The 22072-nt window shown below is 37.9% G+C and overlaps 1 protein-coding gene across 1 annotated transcript in view; it reads left to right on the top strand.

The window, feature by feature from the left end:
- Nucleotides 1–6108: 6108 nt before the first annotated feature.
- The window catches only part of RFC1 (replication factor C (activator 1) 1, 145kDa), a 76862-nt gene continuing 60898 nt past the window's right edge, over nucleotides 6109–22072 (top strand). Inside the window, exons 1-2 of the mRNA XM_008581987.1 lie at nucleotides 6109–6202; nucleotides 20512–20640. Coding sequence (XP_008580209.1) covers nucleotides 6200–6202; nucleotides 20512–20640 — 132 coding nt within the window. The 5' untranslated portion in view covers nucleotides 6109–6199. The remainder of the gene's footprint in view (nucleotides 6203–20511; nucleotides 20641–22072) is intronic.

Below are 22072 nucleotides of genomic sequence, written 5' to 3' on the forward strand. Positions count from 1 at the left end.
TCTTAACCCTTGACTTGGTGTTGTCAGCACCACGCTCAGCCAGTGAGCGAACCGGCCATCCCTATATGGGATCCGAACCCGTGGCCTTGGTGTTATCAGCACCGCACTCTCCCGAGTGAGCCACGGGCCGGCCCAAAAATAAAGTTTTATTGGAAAAAAAATAAACTACATGTCAAGAAAGATGACCTATGAGATTTCTATGGAAAATTAATCTTTTTAAAAATTGCAAACATTACTGAAATATGAATGAGGATTCTGGGCATACCTTATCACAGAATTTCAGATTCTCAAGGGTCCTGAGAGACTGGAATATTTCAGGTATGTGGTCTCACTATAGCAGCAGTTCTCAAATAACTGATGGTCATTTCCCTTATTCACTGTCTCACATTATTTCTGTGAAGCAACAACAAAAATCCTGGAGATACTATGACTTGTAAGACTTGGAAAAGAAGATTATCCTAATCAGAAAAGCTTCTATCACTATGAAATGCTGTTGGAACTCCTGTTGCTTTGTCTATACACACCCCTGAAATTGCCATGGAACACATTAGGGAATTAACCCGCATTATATATGTAATCAAATGCGTATGTCAACAGTGAAGGTATGTGCTTGTATTAGTCCTTTTTGTGTCGCTATAACAAAATACATGGAACTGGGTAATTTATAAGAAAACAAAATTTATTGCTTACAGTTTCTAAGGCTGGGAAGTCCAAAGTCCATCTGGTGGTGGCTACAGTGACCCAGGGATATCACATTGTAAGATGGTGGAAGCAGAGAGAGCAGAGAGAGAGAGAAAGACAGACTCTCCTCTTCTTTTAAAGCCCTCAGAACCACGCCCCTGACCACCATTTTTAATCCATTCACTACCTCATGGTCCTACAAGCCAATCACCTCTTTAAGGCCCCATCTTTCAATTACCATAATATGATTTCCCACCCTCTTAACAGTCACAGCGAGGCTAAGTTTCTAATACGTAAAACTTGGAGGGCATAATTCAAGCTTCAGGGAGTTTTGGGGGACATAATTCAATCCACTACAATGCTTTTTGTTAAATTTACTATTTTAAATGTAAACATTTCTTCTCATGTAAGCGAATATACTGATTTACTTGGCAGAATCTTCTTACTATTTGTAGGATATAAAAATCATCAGGCAAGTTTATATAAACTTAGATTACTCAAGCATAATCATATTAAGAAGGTAAAGTGGATATCATCCAAGAATTAGGATAAATGACGCAGTTAGTGCCTAATTTCCTAAGTTAGAATATGTGCACTTTAATGGTGACAGATTATGATTTAATGATTATGATCATAAATGGATTACGAGGTCGACATCACCGGTCTGGATCTGCAGTCATCATGAACACAGAAAGAGACAAGCTGCCTAACGGACTGTTTTCTGTAAGGAAAATGTTCCAATAAACCCTGACAAAGCAGGACATGCTAATATTTATCCAGAGGGCAGAAAGTCACATTTGTTGTTGCACAGTGAAAATTCGATTGATTTCTGTTGACTTTTAAAAGTCTAGTGAAAGACAATGTGACTATTGTGCTTCTGAAAAAGATTTCAAAATGACTCCAAGTAAAGGGTTATTCCTATCACATAGATAAGTTAATTAAGGTAGACATATTAACATTGAGAATTTATTTTGACCATCACAGTTGTTTTCCATTTACACATAGTACTAGTAGTTAGAGTATAAGGGAGGACCAAAATTCAGATCATGCACTTCCTAACTAACATACATCTTTTAGTCATTTTAGGAGGGCAATGTTTCATCTCTTTGTATATGTTATGGAAAGAGAGCCAATTATTGTAAGCATAATACAACTATTCATAAGTTCAGAAACATACTATTAAAGATGCTAATGTCAATTTTGTAACTTTTGGGGTAAAGAGTTCTGCATGGAACGTAAATTCCTAAGGAGTGTGTGTGTGGGGGAATAGATCTGACTTTCACGAAATTGGCTTTGTTGATAATGTTAAAGTTTTCCCTGAAACCCTTTCTTTTAAGGATTAAGACAAGGCCAGTGAGCACATATAATCAGATCGAATATACAATAAGTCCCTTAAACATGTGTCTTCCCTGTGTTAGGTCTCAAATCATTATTAAAAGAAAAAAAAAAAAACATTTTAAGAAATATTTAAGGCTTTGGGACAGATGCCCTTAATTCTGGAAACCGGAGTGCTTATCCAATTTCTGTGTTATCTTTCACTAACTTGACTCTACAATTCAATTATCAGTCTCATTTATTCATCAGCTGGTTTGAGAAATATTTATACTAAGAAGAGCTAAACTAACGACTAAAGGAGAATGAGGAAAAACTTTTGGTCAAAACATTTTTAAGAAGACATGCAAGAAATCTTAGCTAATGTTTTCTATTATCAATAAATGACTTTTCTGTGCTTCTCTGAAGAACTATCTAAAAACCAGCAGCCCTAGTTTGTCGCATTCTTTGTGTATCTTCAGTTTCCTGGAGATGCATTACTATGGTCTTTCAATTAATACTAAGACATGGAAGTAGTTATAACCAATTATAATTTTATTCTCATTGCCAAAGAAAGACCACATACAAATGGAAGGCGCACACAGACTGGTCTTTGGTTGGTCTTTTGTCTGGAACAAATTCAAAGTAGACACTATTATAGAATAGTGCCAAGCAAAGGTTAAAATCCAGATGCAGCTATTTATGTAGAAACAAACTTGATAAGAGACTCTACTGCTCCCCTATAGACAAGTTAAAAAAAATATTTAGAAATCTTTTTAGCATTCTTAAAGATGTCTTTGCCATGGAAAACAAATGGGTATCATATTTTGCCATAAAACATAGAGTAATCCTTTTTTTTTCTTTTTGGTCATAAAATACAAAGTATCAGAATGGTGGCTTCATAGTAATCTTAGTTTAAAATCTTGAGAAGTCTTCTCTTTGCACTTAGAGTAAAATTGAAACTCCTTGATAGGGCCCAAGGCTCTGAATGATCTCTACCCTCCCCTCCACCCAGCCTAACCTCTTATCACTCCCACTTGTTAACTGAGCAACAGTCATAAACTGGCTTTCCTGCTGTTCCTTGAATATGTTTAACTCATTCCCATATCAGGGGTTTTCTACCTGCTGCCACCTTCTCAACATTCATGTGCCATCTCAGTGTCCTCTTCTTTGGGGTCCTTTTGATCTCTTATTCTTTTCTTTGGGCAGCTGGTATGGGGATCTGAACCAACAACTTTGGTGTTATAAGGCTGTGCTCTAACCAACTGAACTAACTGGCAAGCCCTTGGTCACTTATTTACAATGCTTCCACATTCTCCTCCCCAGTTATCTTCTATCTCATCATGTTGCATTATTTGCTTTATAGGCCTTACTCTTACCTGAAAACGTATAATTTATTTTGCTCTACTCATTTATTTTCCTTTTTCTCAAAAATATAAACTTTATGGAAGTTGGGTCTGCCTGTCTTACTCTGGGTACCCAGCATGCACATAAGAAGTGCTGATACACAGTAGATTCTCAGTATTTGTTGAATGAACACATCAATAAAAGTCACCACAGTGGAGAAAACACCCAATTTTTCTGTTCATTCTTATCTTTTGCTTATATGTTGGGTCTTTAAGAATATTTATGTTCTGGTTATCTATTACTTCACAATAAATTCACTCCAATATTCAGTACCTTAAAAGAGCAATAATTTTATTATGCTCATGCTACTGCAGGTCAGGAAATTTGGATAGGTGATTTTTCTGCTCTACAAGATGCTTTAAATTTTTTTTAAAAATTATTTATCTTTTTTTCTTTTCTTAAAAAAAATTTTTTTTTTCTAGAAGGTGTTGAATGAGGTCACCTAATGGAATTCCATCAGTCGCTGGGATGGTGGATCCAAGATGGCTTCATTTACATGCCTGATACCTGGTGGAGATGACCATAAGGCTGGGCTCAGCTGGCCCTTTCTGGCTTTACATGGTGGCTCTGAGCTCCAAGAGAGCAAAGTAGGAGCTGCTGGTCTTCTTAAAGCTTAGGTCTGAAACTGGAATTGCATCAGTTCCAGTGTATTCTTTGGTCAAATCAGTCAGTCTAGGTTTAAGAGAGAAGTATCAAAGCATATGCAGCCATTTTTAATCTGGCTTATTTTTGAGATAAAAGGAAAACAATCTAACAGATTCAGTTAAGTATCTTTCTGGAAGTTAAAGGCTTCTGACTTAAGATTCACCTAAATTCAAGGAAGGATTCAAAATGCTTAAAAAGAAATACAAAAGTTAAAAGTAATATAATGCAAAATATATGTACAACTTTTAATGTATGTCTTATTTACTCACTTATTGATTTACAACACAATGAATATTGTAAGTTGGTTTAGGTCCTCTGAAATTACAGGTAAAAACTTGTGTGATGTGTCTGCTATGTACACTTTTCTGGGGAATGGGTTCATAGTTTTTATTGATTTCTCAAAGGATCTAATGACCGCCCCCGCCCCCCCCCGACTATCCCCAATCAAATATTTCCCAAAGCAAAATTGTGGTAGTAGATAAATTCATTTTTGAAACTATCTCTCTCTATAACATCTCGTATAATAATAATGATAATAATAGCTCACTTAAAAAAAAACAACAACCCAGGGCCGACCCTGTGGCTCGCTCGGGAGAGTGCGGCACTGGGAGTGCAGCGGTGCTCCCGCCGCGGGTTCGGATCCTATATAGGGATGGCTGGTGCGCTCACTGGCTGAGCACGGTGCGGGTGACACCAAGTCAAGCGTTGCGTTCCCCTTACCGGTCACAAAAAAGACAAAAAAACCCCCCACAAAATACCCAAACTATTATTATCTGCTTGTGTACTAGGAACAACTCTAGAACAACCCTTTGAAGTAGTACTATTGTCCTTATTTTACAGATGAGGAAACTGAGTCACAGTAACTTGCCCATGGTCACATAACTTGCATCTTGTGGGAACCTAGCATTCTGGCTTCAGAGGGACACACGCAGTGAAGGTTCACGAGTAACAGTTTACTTGTTTGAAAATTGGGGATAATAATAGTAGTCAGTGTCACTGCGGGGATAAAATGAGCTGAACTAAGTCCATAGCTGCATGCCTGGCGCATATTACAATAGTAAATACAAGCTCTGGATGCTTAGCCTCTGTTGAACTCCAGGAGGCTTTGCTGTATTTCATCGTAGAGATATTGGAGTCATAAAGTGCAAGACCCAACAGAGAGTGGGTGGATAAGGATTTGAAAGTCTAGGGCCAAAGCCTGAGATATAGTTTTCCCCAGTAAGCTCTTTGTGGTCTCGTTTTCTCTTAAAATTGTATGCAAATGTTGCATTCTATTCCACAATTAAGTTGCTTATCTATTAATATAAAACTTATTTACTCCAAAGCTTTCAGGTATCATTGTTTTTCTATGGAGATCCACCTTGTTACACCCTGATTACGCACACATCACCACAGGTTTGAGAATTAGGGTGCCTAAATTGGTAGCCTGGGAGTTTTGGAACAAAGCTGGACCTTTTAACTTGTTTAGGCTTCATACTTTACATGTATAAAATGGGGTGAGTGGTGGTGACAAGATGATTTTACCAAAGTCCTTTTTGCTCTGGAATTGTGCTATAAAGATTGTCCTTTAGCTTCATGATTTTCAAACTGTGCGTCTCATCTATTAGTAAGCGAAAAAACCAATTCAGTGTGTCAAACATTAAAAAATAAAGATCAGGGTAAATAGTTTGGTGAAACTCTCGTTTCAGGATAGATATTTATATGTAATATGGGAAACGTACATCTAAAATATTCATCTTACTGCGGGTGGCAGTAAACACTTTTGAAAGCTACTGCTGGGCAATGCGCCCTTCAGACGTGTCACCGGAAGCAAGCTGTGTGCCCAGCCTTCCGAGGAAACCAATCTCGGACCCCTCACTTGAGCGCCCCGTCCAAAAATCGAGGACGCAAACCCGCTCTCGGACCACGGTCCCGCGGCTCCTCGCGATGACAGCGCCCGCAGGCCTGCGGGGTGGCACCTGGGCAGACGCCGCAACTCCCGCCCCCGGGCGGAGCTGAAGGGAAGCGCGCGCCTCCTGACGTCATCGCCGCGCGCCGCCGCCTTCGCCGCCTTCTACTTCGCGGGAGAAGTTGTTGGCGCCAATGGATCCCGAGCCCCGATAACGGGTCCCCCAGCCGGCCAACCCGTCGCCGGCGCCTTAACCCTGGGGCTGCGATGGTGAGCCCCTGGGGGAGTCCGTGCGGCTCGGGGGCTTGGGAAACTTTGCAGGCCGAGTGTGTGGCCTGTGCACTCCTGGTATGCAGGGTGGGGGCGGACGGGGGTGGTGGCTCGGCAGAGGAGCGAAGGCACAGAAGGGGCCCCGCGCCGGGCACTGGGCGCAAACTTTCCTAGGACGGGCGCTAACTCCCGGCGGCAGCCAGCGCGCAGGGATTTTGATGCCACGCGGCCGCAGGGATTTTGATGCCACGCGGCATTTTCACTTTTTTTCGGCTCTTGGGGGAAGGGAGGGAGTACTGATGGCGATTTCGGGAGGCAGGAGTAAAGTGATTTTCCTGTTCAGCGATGCTCCGAATTTCAGTTTGAGTCCTGTCTGAAGCGTGGATTTCAAGCTTTGGGTCCTAAGGGAGAAAAATGTAACAGACTCTTCTTTCTTAAGAATAAGTTGTGTCAGGCCTTGAACCCTCATCTTTAAAAGCCCCGCTCCTCTCATTTCCGCTTATTCAATGAACACTCGTTTCTGCTGTTTTGAGAACGAGGGAATGCAGAGGATGTTTGGATGAGTTCATAGGAGTCAAAGGAGTTTACCAGGGGGAAAGATACAGCAAATAGAAACAGATGTAATGTACTTGACAGCTGTCATCTCTTATCACCTGATGTTATAAAATAATCTTAAACTCCAAAACCTCGGTGCGTAATTCTGCATAAAGCATTCAAGCAAATAGGGAGTGAAATAATTATGCAGCTGGCAAAATAGACATTCATGATGGTATGGCAATGGGTATAGTTATGTGTTCGAAATATATATGTGTGTATATATATATATATATATATATATATATATATATATACAGTTAGATCTTTTCAGACAATAACATCCCAATTCATTGCTTCCACATTACATGTTTTAGAAGAACCTTATTTCTAAATTAATGTTGTGGTTTTGACCACAATAAGGGGACCTATTGAACCCTTAGTTTTAGAAAGTGTTTCCATGGCAGTTTTCTTTTCTTTTATTTTAGATCTAAACCTCCTTTCCTCTCTTTTTCTTCTGCCTTCTCTCCTTCCTTCTTTACACCCGTAATAACTTCGTATAGCATACATTATACGAAGTTATACGAATATATATATATATAATATGTACATATGTATATTTATTTCTTTTCTTTTGGTGGCTGGCCAGTGTGGGGATCCAAACCCTTGACCCTGGTGTTATAATACCATGCTCTAACCAGCTGATCTAACCGGCCAGCCTGAAAATATTTTAATTTAAAGAACAATTTAAGATGTTCCATTAAGCCAGAAGATACTTAACAAACAGTTATAATTTTTTCAGGCATTTTTCAGCTTGTCAGAATGCCAACATTTGGGGCGGGGGTGGGGGAGTTTTATGCCAAATTGGGAAATCTTGCAGCCCTTTCTGTTTCTTCTCAAAAAAAGGATAAAGTAGTGATGATAGTGGCCATTGTACCAAGCATCTTCTTAGGTCAGTATGTGAGCTGTTTGTTTTATGTACCTTTTTAAAAATTTAAACCCACAGCAATTCATTTTTACAGGTGGTAAAGGCACCTTTTAGAGTTTAAGCAATTTGTCATACAATTAGTAGATGGTTGAACTAGAATTAGAACCTAGGTGTTTCTGACCATTGCATTATACTGCCAAATGATCATCATTACATTTTGGAGTTCAGACACCATCGTATTGTGGAAAGTTGATGAGGTTTTAAGCCTTGAAGGTGAAGAACGGGGTGATGTTTTAGTTTAATAGCTTAGTTTAGGGTTATGTTACTGTACTAGTATAGTTTAGTTTAATAATTATGTGGTCTTGGGCAAGGAAGTAGCTTAACTTTAATCTCTTTAAGCCTCTGTTTCCTTACCTGTAAAAGAGTGGAGGGGAATAATAGCTGCCTTAAATGATTGTTTTGAGGATTAAACAAGATTTTATAAATAAAGCTTCCTTTCTGCTGGCTGGCATGGAGTAGACTTCATACAACTACACGACTACCGATGATCTGTTTTCTCAGAAAGGACTCTATGGAAAGTTACATAGATTTTAAGGGACATTGTAGATGCCTCTGTTGTGGGTTATAGTGAATGACAGGTTGTATAGCCAACTTTTGATCATTCAGGTACTTTTAATTTTGGTTTTTTTCTTTCTTTAGTACTCCTGTGCATGGTTCAAATGAAAACTAAACCTCTTTTCAGGAAAGAAATAGGTCAAATTGGTCAGTTTTAGTGTTTGTTAATGGGGAAAGTTTCTATAAAGTAGGTAAGAATTTGGATTATATTGGTATTTAATTTAGCCCTCCAGTCTCTAGTACAAAAATCAGCAAAACCCAAAATTCTGCTCAACAAATGTTTATTGAATACGAGTGCATACTTTCAGGACAGTAATTCTTAACGTTTGTTTGGGTCACAGTTCCCTTGATAAATGTGGTGAATGGTATGCAAATTTTCTGCCCAGCGAAACGTGTGTAGGCACATACCTACCATTTTAGGGGATTCACCTGTCTTCTGAAGCCCATCTGTGTTAGTCCGTTTGTGTAGCTATAACAGAAATACCTGAGACTGGGTAATTTATAAAGAACAGAGGTTTATTTGGCTTATGATTTTGGGACAGCTGCATCTGGCATGGGCCTCAGTCTGCTTCTACTCATGGCAGAAAGCAACAGGCAGCTAGAAAGCGACAGGCAGCCGGTGGGTACAAGCAGATCACATGGCGAGAGGAAGCAAGACAGAGAGAGGAGGTGCCAGAATCTTTTAAATAACCAGCTGTCGCAGGAACTAATAGAGTGAGATCTCACTCAGGCCCCCCTCTCCAAGGGAGAGCATTAATCCATCCATGAGGGATCCACCCCCATGACTCAACTCCCAGCACTGCCACATTGGGGATTAGATTTACACATGAGTTTTGGTGGGGACAGCACATCCAAACTCTTATCACCTCAATTAATCAGATGAAAGATTAATTAAAAATCAGGGAGCTGACTTTTTTCAAAATAGTTTCTAATTAATAGGTATCAGTAAAGGAATAAAATACTTCGTCCACACAATGGAATACTATGCAGCCACTAGAAAAATGAGAAAACTTTATACCCTGATATGAAACAATTGCCAAGATATAAAATCTGTGTGGAAAGATACACAAGGAATTAACTAACTGATAACATGTGTTGGCCTCCAGAGATGGGAAGTATGTGTCTCAGAAGGAGGGTTGGAGGGAGACTTTTTACCCTTTTGAATTTTGAACCATGTGAATATATCTATTAAAGGGATAGAAACAAAAGTAAAAGGAATAAAAAGCCATGTAAGCAATTTGGATTGCTGTGTGATTTGTTTGCTCAAAATGTGAGTAAAACGTGAGAGATGCCATTTTTAAGAGGTCAGCATATATAACTAATTGGCAAGTGTAATTATTGAAAATATGCAAAAAGGACAGCCTTTTTGAAGAGCAGTCAGGTCTGTCTAAATACATTCTAATGCTAGCTGCTTCATTGCCCCTCTCTAGAAGGCCCCTTTCACATCATAGTTTACTATGTGGAATGCTCCCCCCTGGGGCAGTTCTGTGACCCTATTATAATAGAGTTTTTGCCTTGTGTACTAGTACTTGGCCTATAAAGCCCTTACCTACCTCTCTGGTTTCATCTCTCTGTCTTTTGAGTGTGTTAGGCTGGTCCTGTTTCTGTCTCAGGGCTTTTGTTCTTGCTGTTTCCTTTTCCAGGAATACTCTTTCTCCAGATCCTTGCATGTCTGTCTTTTTCTCATCATTCAAGTCTTCCGTTGCCTAATCCAAGTCGTGAAAATTTATGCTTATGTTTTCTTCTAAGGGTTTTATAGTTTTAGCTCTTACATTTAGGCCTTTTTCCATTTTGAGTTAATTTTTGTATGGGGTGTGAAGTGTAGAGTTCCAAGTTTATTTTTTTGGATGTGGATATCTAGTTGTCCCAGTGTCATTTTTTGAAAAACCCATTCTTTCCCTTTTGAAAATTATCTTGCATCTTCTCAAAAATCAATTGACTGTAAGTGTGGGTTTTTTCCCTGGACTCTCAGTTCAGTTTCATTGATCCACATGTCTGTCCTAATGCCAGCAATACACTCTTTATTATTGTGACTTTGTAATAATTTTTGAAATCAGGAAGTATTGAGTTCTCCAACTTCGTTCTTTTTCAAGATTGTTTTGGCTATTCTGGTCCCTTGAATTTCCATACGAATTTTAGAATCAGCAAAGAAGCCAGCTGGGATTTCTATAGGGGACGGGTTGAATCTGTAGATCAATTTGGGAAGTATTGCCATCTTAACAATATTAAATCTTCTGATCCATGAACATGGGACATCTATTTATTTAGGTCTTTTAAAATTTCTTTAAACAATATTATGTAGTTTTCAAAGTATGGGTTTTACACTTCTTTTGTTAAATACTTGTTAAGTATTTTATTCATTTTGATGATATTTTAAATGGAATTGTTTTCTTAATTTCACTTTCATATTCATTGCAAGAGTATAGAAATACAATTGATTTTTGTATATTGATCTTGTATTCTTGCTGAACTTATTTATTAGTTCTATAGTTTTTTAGCAGATTCCTTATGATTGTCTTTTTTTTGGCAGCTGGCTGGTGTGGGGATTTAAACCCTTGACCTTGGTATTATACCACTGTGCTCTAAAGAATTGAGCTAACTGGTCAGCCCATGATTTTCTATATATAAGATTGTTTCATCTGCAAACAGAGATAGTTTTACTTCTTGTTGTCCAATCTAGGGACCTTTTATTTCATTTTCTTGTCTAATTCTTTTTTTTCAGGGGGTGGGGGGATCAGTTCACTGGTACAGGTATTGAATCCTGGACCTTGGTTTTATCAGCACCAAGCTGTAACCAGCTGAGCTAACTGGCCAGCCCTCTTATCTAGTTCTTTTTGCTAGGACCTCCACAACATTGAATACAAATGGCAAGAATGGGCATCCTCTCTTTTTCCTGATCTTAGGGGGAAAGACTTTCAACAGCTTACTTTTTTGCTTTTAAAGTATAAAGCCATAATATACTTTAATTAATTAATTAATTAATTAATTAATTAATTAATTTTGGCAGCTGGCTGATATGGGGATCTGAACTCTTGAACTTGATGTTATCAGTACCATGCTCTAACCAAGTGAGCTGATCAGCCAGCCCTACTTTTAAATACTTTTAGATTATCTCATAATTTTTTTTTTGCTGTGCTCCCACCAATTACATCATTGTATGTTTTAGTCAGATATATAGTTTTACATTTTAGTGGTTTTCAAGATAAAAGATTTTTATATTTGGACAGTATATTAGTCTGTCTCCATTGCTTATAACAAAATGCCTGAAACTGAAAAGAAAAATTTATTCCTTACAGTTTCAGAGGCTGGGAAGTCCAAAGTCCAGGAAACACACCTGGTAAGGGCCTTGTTGGTGGGTGGTAATTCTTTTTTTTTTTTTTCCTTTTTGTCTTTTTTTACTGACCGGTAACGGGATTGCAACCCTCAGTGTCGTGCCCGTACCGGGACCAGCAACGGGATCGCAACCCTCGGTGTTGCACCCGCACCGCGCTCAGCCAGTGAGCGGAACCGGTCTCCACATGGGATCCGAACCCTTGGCGGGAGTGCCGCCGCACTCCCAAGTGGCGCACTCTCCAGTGCGCCACTGGACCGGCCCAGTGGGTGGTAATTCTTAACAGCAACACAGAGTGTCACATGGCAAAAGTGGATTAGTAAGAGAGAGACTAAGCTTCTCACTCACTCTCCTTATAAAGCCTTCAGAACCATGCCCAGTATTCCATGAATGGATCAATCTATCATAAAGGGTACAGTCCTCACAATCTAATCACCTCTTAAAGGCCCCACCTTTTTTTTTTAAATTTTAATTTTAATTTTAATTTTTTTTTATAAAGATGACCGGTAAGGGGATCTTAACCCTTGACTTGGTGTTGTCAGCACCACACTCACCCAGTGAGCGAACCGGCCATCCCTATGTGGGATCCGAACCCGGGGCCTTGGTGTTATCAGCACCACACTCTCCCAAGTGAGCCATGGGCCGGCCCATGGGCCCCACCTTTTAATTACTGTAATAGGACTTCCCACTCCATTAACACTGTCATAGTGGAGATTAAGTTTCTAAAACATGAAACTTTGGGGGACACATTCAGCCTATATCAGATTTTGTGAAGTGTGTTGATGATAATCAATTTCTGCTGGTGGATTTGGTGGGCTATTAAATATTAACCAGATATATTTATATTTCTTTGTTACTCTCAAAATAGAGAAGTAAAGCCAAAATATAACTACTCTGGAGAGCACTGTGGTACTTATTTTGCATAAAATCCTGTGTTCTTTAAAGATAAATGAACACAGTGACATAAATTGCTTTTGCTTCACATTTTTGGTAGTCAAATCTAACTTTTTTGTTGTTTGAGCCTATCAGTAAAACAAAGTAATTAGAACTGTTTGGTTATACTTCAAAGTAAATATATGTCAGCTTTTGTACTTTGACCTTCTAATGCTAAAAGTCATTTTGATAGATCACTTCTGTGTGGATTTAAGAGGATTTAAAGAAAAAAATTTTTTTCATTTCTAACTCTGTTAGTAGATTTATAACTAACCAAGTTGGAATCTTCTTGGTATGGGTTAAAGACTCTTAAAAAATGCATAATTTTTTTGAGTTCTTGACAAAGTCGGGTACTTTGTCTTGGTATATGTATATTTAAATTGTATTTGGGCTGCCTTGATAGGGAGTGCTTCTCTCTGATAGTATTGTAGAAGTGTTAGTTATACCTCAAGGTAGGAAAATGCGGGAAGTCTTTTTTGGTTACATTAAGAACATCTTAAATTTCAAAACTTTTACCAGAGAATGTCTCACTAGCATTCTCAATTTTCTTATCTGTGAATTGGGTTTAACAGCTTCATAGGATTGTTATGTGGATTAAATATTAATATTTTAAAAGTGCTTAAGTCTTTACATGGCATACAGTAGGTAAGTGTAAGCATTTATTAAATAATTAAATCAATGAAGTCCTGAGTTAGGACAGTGGCAATGGGAATAGGGGAGAGAGGACAGCCGTGTGTGAGAGATGCTTAGGTGGAGGGTCGGAGTGAGGAGGATAGACAGTGCCTGTGTATTCGTTTTGGGTGAATGGTGGTGCTGTGCAAGAAGATGGGGAATAAAGGCGGGGAAGCAAGTGCCAGCAGAATATGAACTCAGCTTTGGGCATTATGAGTTGGAAGCAACTTTGGGATATTTGGACATAGATATATCCAGTAGGCTGTTAGCTACTGGGATATGGAGGTCAGAAGAGGCTTGGAGTAGATACACAAGATTTAGGAGATATCAGTGTGTACATAAGTAGTACTGAAGTTAAGTGGGTGTGAGCTCGCTCCCACAGTGTGAGTGTGCAGATCCAAAGTTTTTAACTTGGGGTTCATTATAGGCTTCAGGGGAAAACCCCTAAAATGTCTTAAAAATGTTTTTGTTTTTGGATATTTCTGCGGAAAATATTCATAGCTTTCATTAGTTCCACAAAAGTGTAAAAATTACTGGTACAGTTAGTGAAAGACCACTCACTTTGGCTCCTTGGCACACACTTTGGCATATTTTAATAAATGGGCAACTTATTATTGACAACTTCTTTCATTAGCATATAAGCTCTGCAAGGATAGGGGTCACAAGGACAGGGAACTGCTGTATAGGATGTGTCACATGGTATATTTTCTTTTCTTTAAAGATGACCAGTAGGGGATCTTAACCCCCGACTTGGTGCTGTCAGCACCACACTCTCCCAAGTGAGCCACAGGCCAGCCCTAATATTTTCCATAAATATTTGATGAGTGATTAAGTACAAATAAACTTTGCATTTCCAATAAAAAGTCAACTAAAAGGTAAAACTTAACTGGTATGAAGACATCTTTGGCCTTTTATGCATGAGTATATATTTAAGCTACTAAAACATTTATTAACAATGAGTAATGTAGCTTAGAGAAATACAGTGTTTGCTTTATTATGTTGTAGGCTAATTTCTATTTGAACTTAATTTCTGTATTCATATAAGTAGTTAAATTTGATTTTTTGGATCAGAAGTCATTTGTAAAAAGTTGACTTCTGGATGAATAAAAACCATAATCAGAGTACATTAGTCCTGGTGAAAATGTCAAAATTCTGAAGTAAACCATTTGATCAGGCATAAGCAGTCTCATATGCTTCAGTTACCCAGTTACACAGGTATGAGAGGAGAGCTTATTTTTTAAACCTAAATCAGATAATTATTTCCATTTTCTGTTTAATTTTGCCAGTGTTGGTTTGAATTTTTGGATCAGGTACCTGAAAACTTCTGTGATCCTCTCAGTGTATTTCATTGAGAGAGAGTAGTCTAAGGCTTAGTGATGTTGAATATTATGACTTCAGAATCTTACATATCCTCGTTAATACAACTAAGAATGGAAATGGGTCTTTTCACTGTCATGGGAGCAGAATCTCAGTAGATTCTAGGGCATGTTAGTGGAAGCTGTTTGTTTCCCTTTTCTGCTGTGCTTTATTTCATGTGTTTTTTATTTCCTGTGATTGCTCTTTTCTAAAGGATTAAGAGCAGAAAGTAGAATGAAAGATCCATGAGAACAGAGAATTTTGCCTGTTTTGTTTATCTCAAGCACCAAGAGTAGTTCTTGGCCCATGGAAGACTCTTAGTATGTATTTCTTGAATGAATAAATGAGTTAATGAAAGAGGTTGATGCAGGCCTTTAGAATTCTTCCTAGCTTGAACCTGTTACTGTTCAAAGATTTTTCAGACCATATTTCTATTTCACTTGCCGGTGTCTTCCTCAGAGAAATTCTTGAGGCCTGTGCTACACTTTGTTGCATCAGTTACATTGATTATATATGTAGAGATATTTCTGATTTCTAAAAAAAAGTAATTGTTTTGCTAAAAACAAATTTTGGAGAAGAGGAAGTATCTTACTAAAAGTGAAAGTATTTTTTTTTTTTTTGGAGCCATAATATTGTAAAATGACGAGAGAATAATAAGATCAATTGTAGAAAGTCAAATTTAATAAAATAAGACCCGGCCCGTGGCTCACTTGGTAGAGTGTGGTGCTGATAACATCAAGGTCGTGGGTTCGGATCCCTATATAGGGATGGCCTGTTTGCTCACTTGGGAGAGCGTGGTGCTGACAACACCAAGTCAAGGGTTAAGATCCCCTTACTGACCATCATTTTAAAAAAACAAGAAACAAACAAAAAATTTAATAATTTAGCTCAGAAATAATAAACAACGATAAGCGTTAATATCTTCTTAAAATTTCTTAAAACAAAAATTTAGGTAAAGTCATAGCAAAAAGTTAATCCCAATTAAAGATTCTTTTAATACACAATCTTTAAAAACAAATCTACCATCAGTTTTATTTTACATAATAAAGAGCCTCTCTTTCTGAGCCCAGGTATGAAGGTCAGTGATCTTAGGAATAACCATTCATGTGTCCTATCAATTAAGCATCTACTTACTTATCTGGGGTCTGGCCCTATATTTGAGATACAGTGGTGGGACAGACAGGCCTGCTACATGGAACTTACAGAAATATATTTAATCTTAAATTCCTCTGATTATCATATGTATCTCTTACTGATCATTTTAAGACCCAGTTCAGGTGTTATTTCTTTTGGGGAGCAGTCCCTGAGGTCCTTTGTGGTAGGTGTTCCTGGTGCTCTTATAACCCTGTGATTAGTTCTGTCTTAGCATTGTATTGTATTCTTTATATACTATTTGTCTCCCAGATAGCTTTATGAGGTCATTTCTCTCATAAAGGAATGCTCATTTTGTGTCCTAAGTCACTGGCCCAGTGCCTGCATGTATGCATACAAGGATCAAATGTATCAGGAATAATGAGAAGGGAAAGGCCACACTAATTGTGCAGTTATGGCTACTTATGTAGATATCCTTATTGTTACAGGAAAACTATGAGGGGGCAGTCATGGTCAAGTGGAAAGCTATGACAAAGACTTGGAGTTAGAGGACCAGGTTCCATTCTGGAGATTTTTGGTGTGCCACCTCTAATCCTCATAGGGATCCTGTGAGGCAAGTGGCATCATAAGGAAACTAAGGGAAAGAGAAATGAAGTAACTCATCCCAACTGTTCATTAGTAAGTGGCAAAACTGACAGAAGACCTGTGTTTGTCTGACTTAACCATTCCACTTGCTCATCTGTAAAATGGGGACGGGATTCTAATTCTGTTTGTTGTGTTTACTTCATAGGATTATCAAAAGACATAAATCTGCATCCAGTAGCTAATTAAAGCATGAAAAACATTATTAGTTATCTCTGCTGAAATTTGTTTTAATTTTTATGTGATTTTTGCCTAAATCTGTTGCCTTGCTTGAATAGAACTATTTGTTCAATTATTAATTGTTGAAGAGGAAAGAAAAGTTAATCATTACTCTCCCTTAGTTTTCCGCCTAAAACATACTTTTATTTCTTTTACCATTTTAGAAATGGAATTACTGGGACAAAGGGTATGCACATTTAAAATTTTGATAAGTATTGGCGTATTGTCCTCTAGAAAGAATATACAAATTTTTACTTTTATCAGCAATTCAGTATGTGAGCATCTGTTTCCCCACATCCTTGGCAAATCTGGGCATTATCAATTTTTTAAAACTTAGGCGAAAATAATCAAGTTTTAATTTATCTACTTATTTATGAAGTTGAGCATCTTTTATTACATGTATTGGTTATTTTTATTTCTTTTATAATTTGCCTGTTAGTAGCTTTTATTCATTTTTCTATTGGGTTATCTTTTATTGATTTGTAGAACCCTTTTATTTAATTTATTTTTATTTATTTTTAAAATTTTTATTGAATCATAATTGATTATACATATTTTGGGGGTTCAACATTGACACATGTTGATCAAATCCATATTACTAGCATATATATTGTTGCAAATCGTATTTATTTTATTTTATTTTATTTTTTTGTCTTTTTGTCTTTTTTCGTGACCGGCAACGGATCGCAACCCTCAGTGTTGCGCCCGTACCTGACCGGGACCGGCAATGGGATCGCAACCCTGGGTGTTGCCCCCGCTCCTCGCTCAGCCAGTGAGCCGCCGGTCTGCACGTGGGATCCGAACCCTCGGCGGGAGTGCTGCCGCGCTTCCCAAGCGGCTCACTGTAGCAGTGCGCCAGCGGGCCGGCCCTGTATTTATTTTTTATTCTCCTTGTTCAGTCTCTCCCTATCCCCTCTCCTCCCACCTCTGATAACCCTAGATTTCTTCTCTCCTTCTGAAAAAGTAACGGTTACTCTGTTGATTTGTTGCCCAGATGATCTGTCCAATGCTGAGAGGTATGTTCAGGTCCCCCAGTATTATTGTAGAGCAGATGCTTCTTTTATCACTCTGGAATGGGCTTCGTGGAGAGAGACATCCTCTTCTTTTCTTTGATCTCTGCTGGTGACTCTCCTTGTGTTATCAATGTGCTCCAGTGGCTGGTGGACCATCTGTGTGGTGATTGTGGTGTCTACATGCTTTTGAGGTAGCCGTGGTTATTGTGGTGGCTGTGGTGGGCCAACCACATGGAGGTGATGTTTATGGCATGCTCCCTGGTGCTGATGTTGTGCCTGGTTGTGGGAGGGGGGACCAGTCCCCGGATCCATGCTTCAGGTCCCCAGGCAGCCCTGAGATGCTGCCGGAACTAATTTTTTGTCCTTTACTTCTAAAATGGGGGAACTTCCTGTGGGGACCAGTACTTGAGCTGTGTGGTTTAGCTAAATTGCTTCTTTGCAATTCTACAAGTCCATTTACCACCATCCATACTTTATGCCCTAGTTGTCATATGTGTTACATTGACATATATTAATACTCCACAATTTAATGTAATTTTTCTTTAAACAGTCATGTATGTTTTAATGAAATTAAGAGGGAAAAATTGTTCTCTTTAATTTACCCAAATATTTGTCATTTACAGTGCTATTCTTTTCTCACTGAAGATCTGAATTTTCATCTAATATCATTTTCTTCCAACCTGAAGAATTTTCTTTAGCATTCTTGCAGTGTAGGTCTGCTGGTAACAAAATTCTTGCCTTAACTTACAGTTTTGGTATTTCTGTGGCACATGCACACTATTGCTCTCTCTTTCTCTGTGTGCATGTGTTTAAACAGTCACCACTGTTTGAGTGAAGAATCACTGTAATTTCGAAAGTGAAACTCCGATGTGAAACTCTCATTTCCTCCAGAAGCAATAAAGTAAGTAGCTGTCAGCCTCAAACTTGATTCTTTGCAAATTATAAGGAAGACTATGGCTTGCTTTATTATCCTTCTTTTCTTTAGCACCTGACGCAAATGTCTCAATTTTATAGCTGAGGTATCCATTCTGTAAACAGTACTTTCTAGACTTATATGTAATTAGCATGGTTTTGTAACTTTCCATATTAGGAGATTTACAAAAGAGGCTGTAAAACCAGGTAATTTTTTTTTTTTTTAATTTAACATGCCCGTGTACCTCATTTATCTGCTCCATTTATTGGGCTTAATCACAGTTATTTGTGTGTGTGTGTGTGTGTGTGTGTGTGTGTGTGTGTGTGTGTGTGTGTGTCACGAACTTGTTTGGGATTTTTGACATTGTAAGAGTAGGTAAGACAGTTACTGCCAGGATCTAGGAAATAATTGCTAACTTTTCTTACACTTTACAAAGTACTTTTGTAGGCATTTCTCTCGTACAATAGAGATTGGTTGGAGGAGTAAAAAGTACTGAAAAACTCAAGATTATAATCATCAAGGATAGAAAGAGGGAAAGTGGTACAGCTCCTTCTTGAATCCAGTTCTCATTATTTTGTGTTCCTTATACTTGTTGATAAGCAGAGATAATTATAAATAGAGATGTTTGAGTGATGTGAAGGCATAATAGTTAAGAAAGGAAGTGAAGGGAAAGTTTTTACTGAGCCAAATTGTGATAGATGCAAAATTAGTCTTCATAAACTGTAGGGCTTATTAGTCCCATTTTACTGAGGAGAAAACACATTCAGATTCTGTAACTTGCCCAAAGTCACACAGGTAGAAAGCACTAAAGCACAGATTCAAACCAAGAATTTTTGATTCTAAGGTCTGTTCTCTTTCCTCTACACCACAGATTCTTCAAAACTAAATTCTGGAAGAGTAGGGAAGACTCAATATGCAAAAGATAAGGAAAGATTGATTTTAATTGTAAGTTACATTGTAAATGTTTCAGCATGATTAATTTGAATTCTAAAGCTTAACATAGGGGATGGAGTAATTAAAGAGCCTATTATAACAAGCATCAGAGTTTTTCTTCAGAATTCAGAAAAAAGATATAAAGGAAAATAACTTCAAGGTTCTTAGTTACTACGGATGATCAGGGTTGTGAGAGTTATTCTCTCAAACTGGAGTATAAATCCCATGGACAAAGATCACATTCTTCAACTCTTGTCTTCTCCCCAGCTATGTTTGGGCGGATGGGATGTGTATGTGTACACATGATCAATAAATACCTGCTACTTGCCTCTTTGATAATTGTGCTGTCATTAACAAAAATTTGACTCACTTATGTTTGCCCTGTTTTTTTTTTTTTTTTTTTTTGTCTTTTATCTTTTTCCGTGTCCGGCAACGGATCGCAACCCTCAGTGTTGCCCCCGTACCGGACCAGGGACTGGCAACGGGATTGCAACCCTCGGTGCTGCTCCCGTGCCTCGCTCAGCCAGTGAGCGGGAACCGGTCTGTATGTGGGATCCGAACCCTCAGACGGGAGCGCCACCGCGCTTCCCAAGCGGCACACTTATCCAGTGCGCCACCGGGCCGGCCCCATGTTTGCCCTGTTTTTGACCAGATTCTGGGAATTAATATTACTTTTCATTAGGCAAATTATTTTTAACTCAGGTAATTTTATCTTTATCACCTAATTTTAACTTTTGTACATAAAAAGAATGCTACTGCATACATGGAACTATCGCGATATGGAGAAATTACTCAGGGTAAACCAGTGTGTGTGTAAAGCTGTCCCATTTTACAATTGAAATTAGAATTTTAAGCAGTTAGGGCTGGCCCATGGCTCACTTGGGAGAGTGTGGTGCTGATAACACCCAGGCCACGGGTTCGGATCCCTATATAGGGATGTCCGGTTAGCTCACTTGGGAGAGCATGGTGTTGACAACAACAAGTCAAGAGTTAAGATCTCCTGGCCGGCCCGGTGGCGCACTGGATAGTGCGCCGCTTGGGAAGCGCGGCGGCGCTCCCGTCCGAGGGTTCGGATCCCAATTTTAAGTAGTTAATATTTATTTATGAATCTCCTTTTTTTACTTTTAGGACATTCGGAAATTCTTTGGAGTTATACCAAGTGGAAAAAAAGTTGTAAGTGAAACAGTAAAGAAGAATGAGAAAACAAAGTCTGCTGAAGAAACTTTAAAATCAAAGAAAGGAATAAAGGAAATCAAGGTCAGTTTTCCAAATATAATTTTGCTTTGTATGAAATGTTAAATAACCTCAGTTCCCAAACTTATTTTGGGAGCCTTGAGTAAATATAGATTTTAACTCATTTAGTAGAGGATGAAGAAAAATAATATATTTTTAATATTTTTAATTAATATATCTCATTACATTCATAGTTTGGTGTTTTTCTTTGTTTTCTTGATGTAGAAATACCTTTTAACAATTTTGCATTTTCATATTAAAGTTTGCATATAGAGACATGAGTCCCTATCCTCATATGAGCAATGTTAGAAGGCTTCTGTTGTGGGAAGGCTTTGGAGGAAAGCTTTATTATTTTCCTTGTCCTACTTGGGCCTCAGAGAAGTTAGGATGTAATGTCATTATGGAAGGTAGGCAATGGCTACAGTAGTGTATTCGAGTTAACATTCTCCTTTATGTAAAATTTAAGAATTTTGCAATTCTACAAGTCCATTTACCACCATCTGTACTTTATGCCCTAGTTGTCATATGTGTTACATTGACATATATTAATATTCCACAATTCAATGTAATTTTTCTTTAAACAGTCATGTGTGTTTTAATGAAATTAAGAGGGAAAAAAATTGTTCTCTTTAATTTACCCAAATATTTGTCATTTACAGTGCTATTCTTTTCTCACTGAAGATCTGAGTTTTCATCTAATATCATTTTCTTCCAACCTGAAGAATTTTCTTTAGTATTCTTGCAGTGTCAGTCTGTTGGTAACAAATTCCGCAAGTTTTTGTCTTTATTTTTGCTGGATATGGGATTTTGGGTAGATAGTTCTTTGGTTTAGCACTTTAAAGGTGTTCCACTGCCTTTTGGTTTCCATTTTGTCTAATGAGAAGTTACCAGTCATTTGTATTGTTTTCTCCTGTGTGTGATTTGTTGTTTTTTTCATGGTTCATTAAAGATTTTCTCTTTATCTTTGGTTTTTGGCAATTTGAGGAAGGTGTGCTTGAGTGTGGTTTTCTTGTGTTTATGCTGCTTAGGGTTTCTGAGCTTCTTGAATCTGTAAATTTATACCTTTCATCAAATTTGGGGACTTTTTGCTATTCTTTCTTCAGACATTTTTTCTGCTGCATTCTCTCCTCTTCATGGATTATAATTATAAACATTTGAGTTTTGATACTGTCTCACAAACCATTGAGATTTGTTCATTTTTATCAGTCTTTTTGTCAGACTAGATATTTTATATTTTTATCTTCAGGTTCATTGACTTTGATCTCCAATTTGCTGTTAAGGTTTTCTAGTGAAATATTTATTTTAAATATTGTATTTTTTAATTCTAGAATTTCCATTTGCTTTTCATAGTTTTTATTTCTCTCTTTTCTGTTCTTAAGTGTACTTGTTTTTTTTTTTTTTTTTTTTTTTTTTTTTTTTTTTTTTTTTTTTATTTTTCCTTTTTTTTCTTTTTTTT

The sequence above is a fragment of the Galeopterus variegatus genome, unplaced genomic scaffold (assembly GCF_000696425.1).
Source record: "Galeopterus variegatus unplaced genomic scaffold, G_variegatus-3.0.2 Scaffold2498, whole genome shotgun sequence".
Classification (NCBI taxonomy): Eukaryota; Metazoa; Chordata; class Mammalia; order Dermoptera; family Cynocephalidae; genus Galeopterus; species Galeopterus variegatus.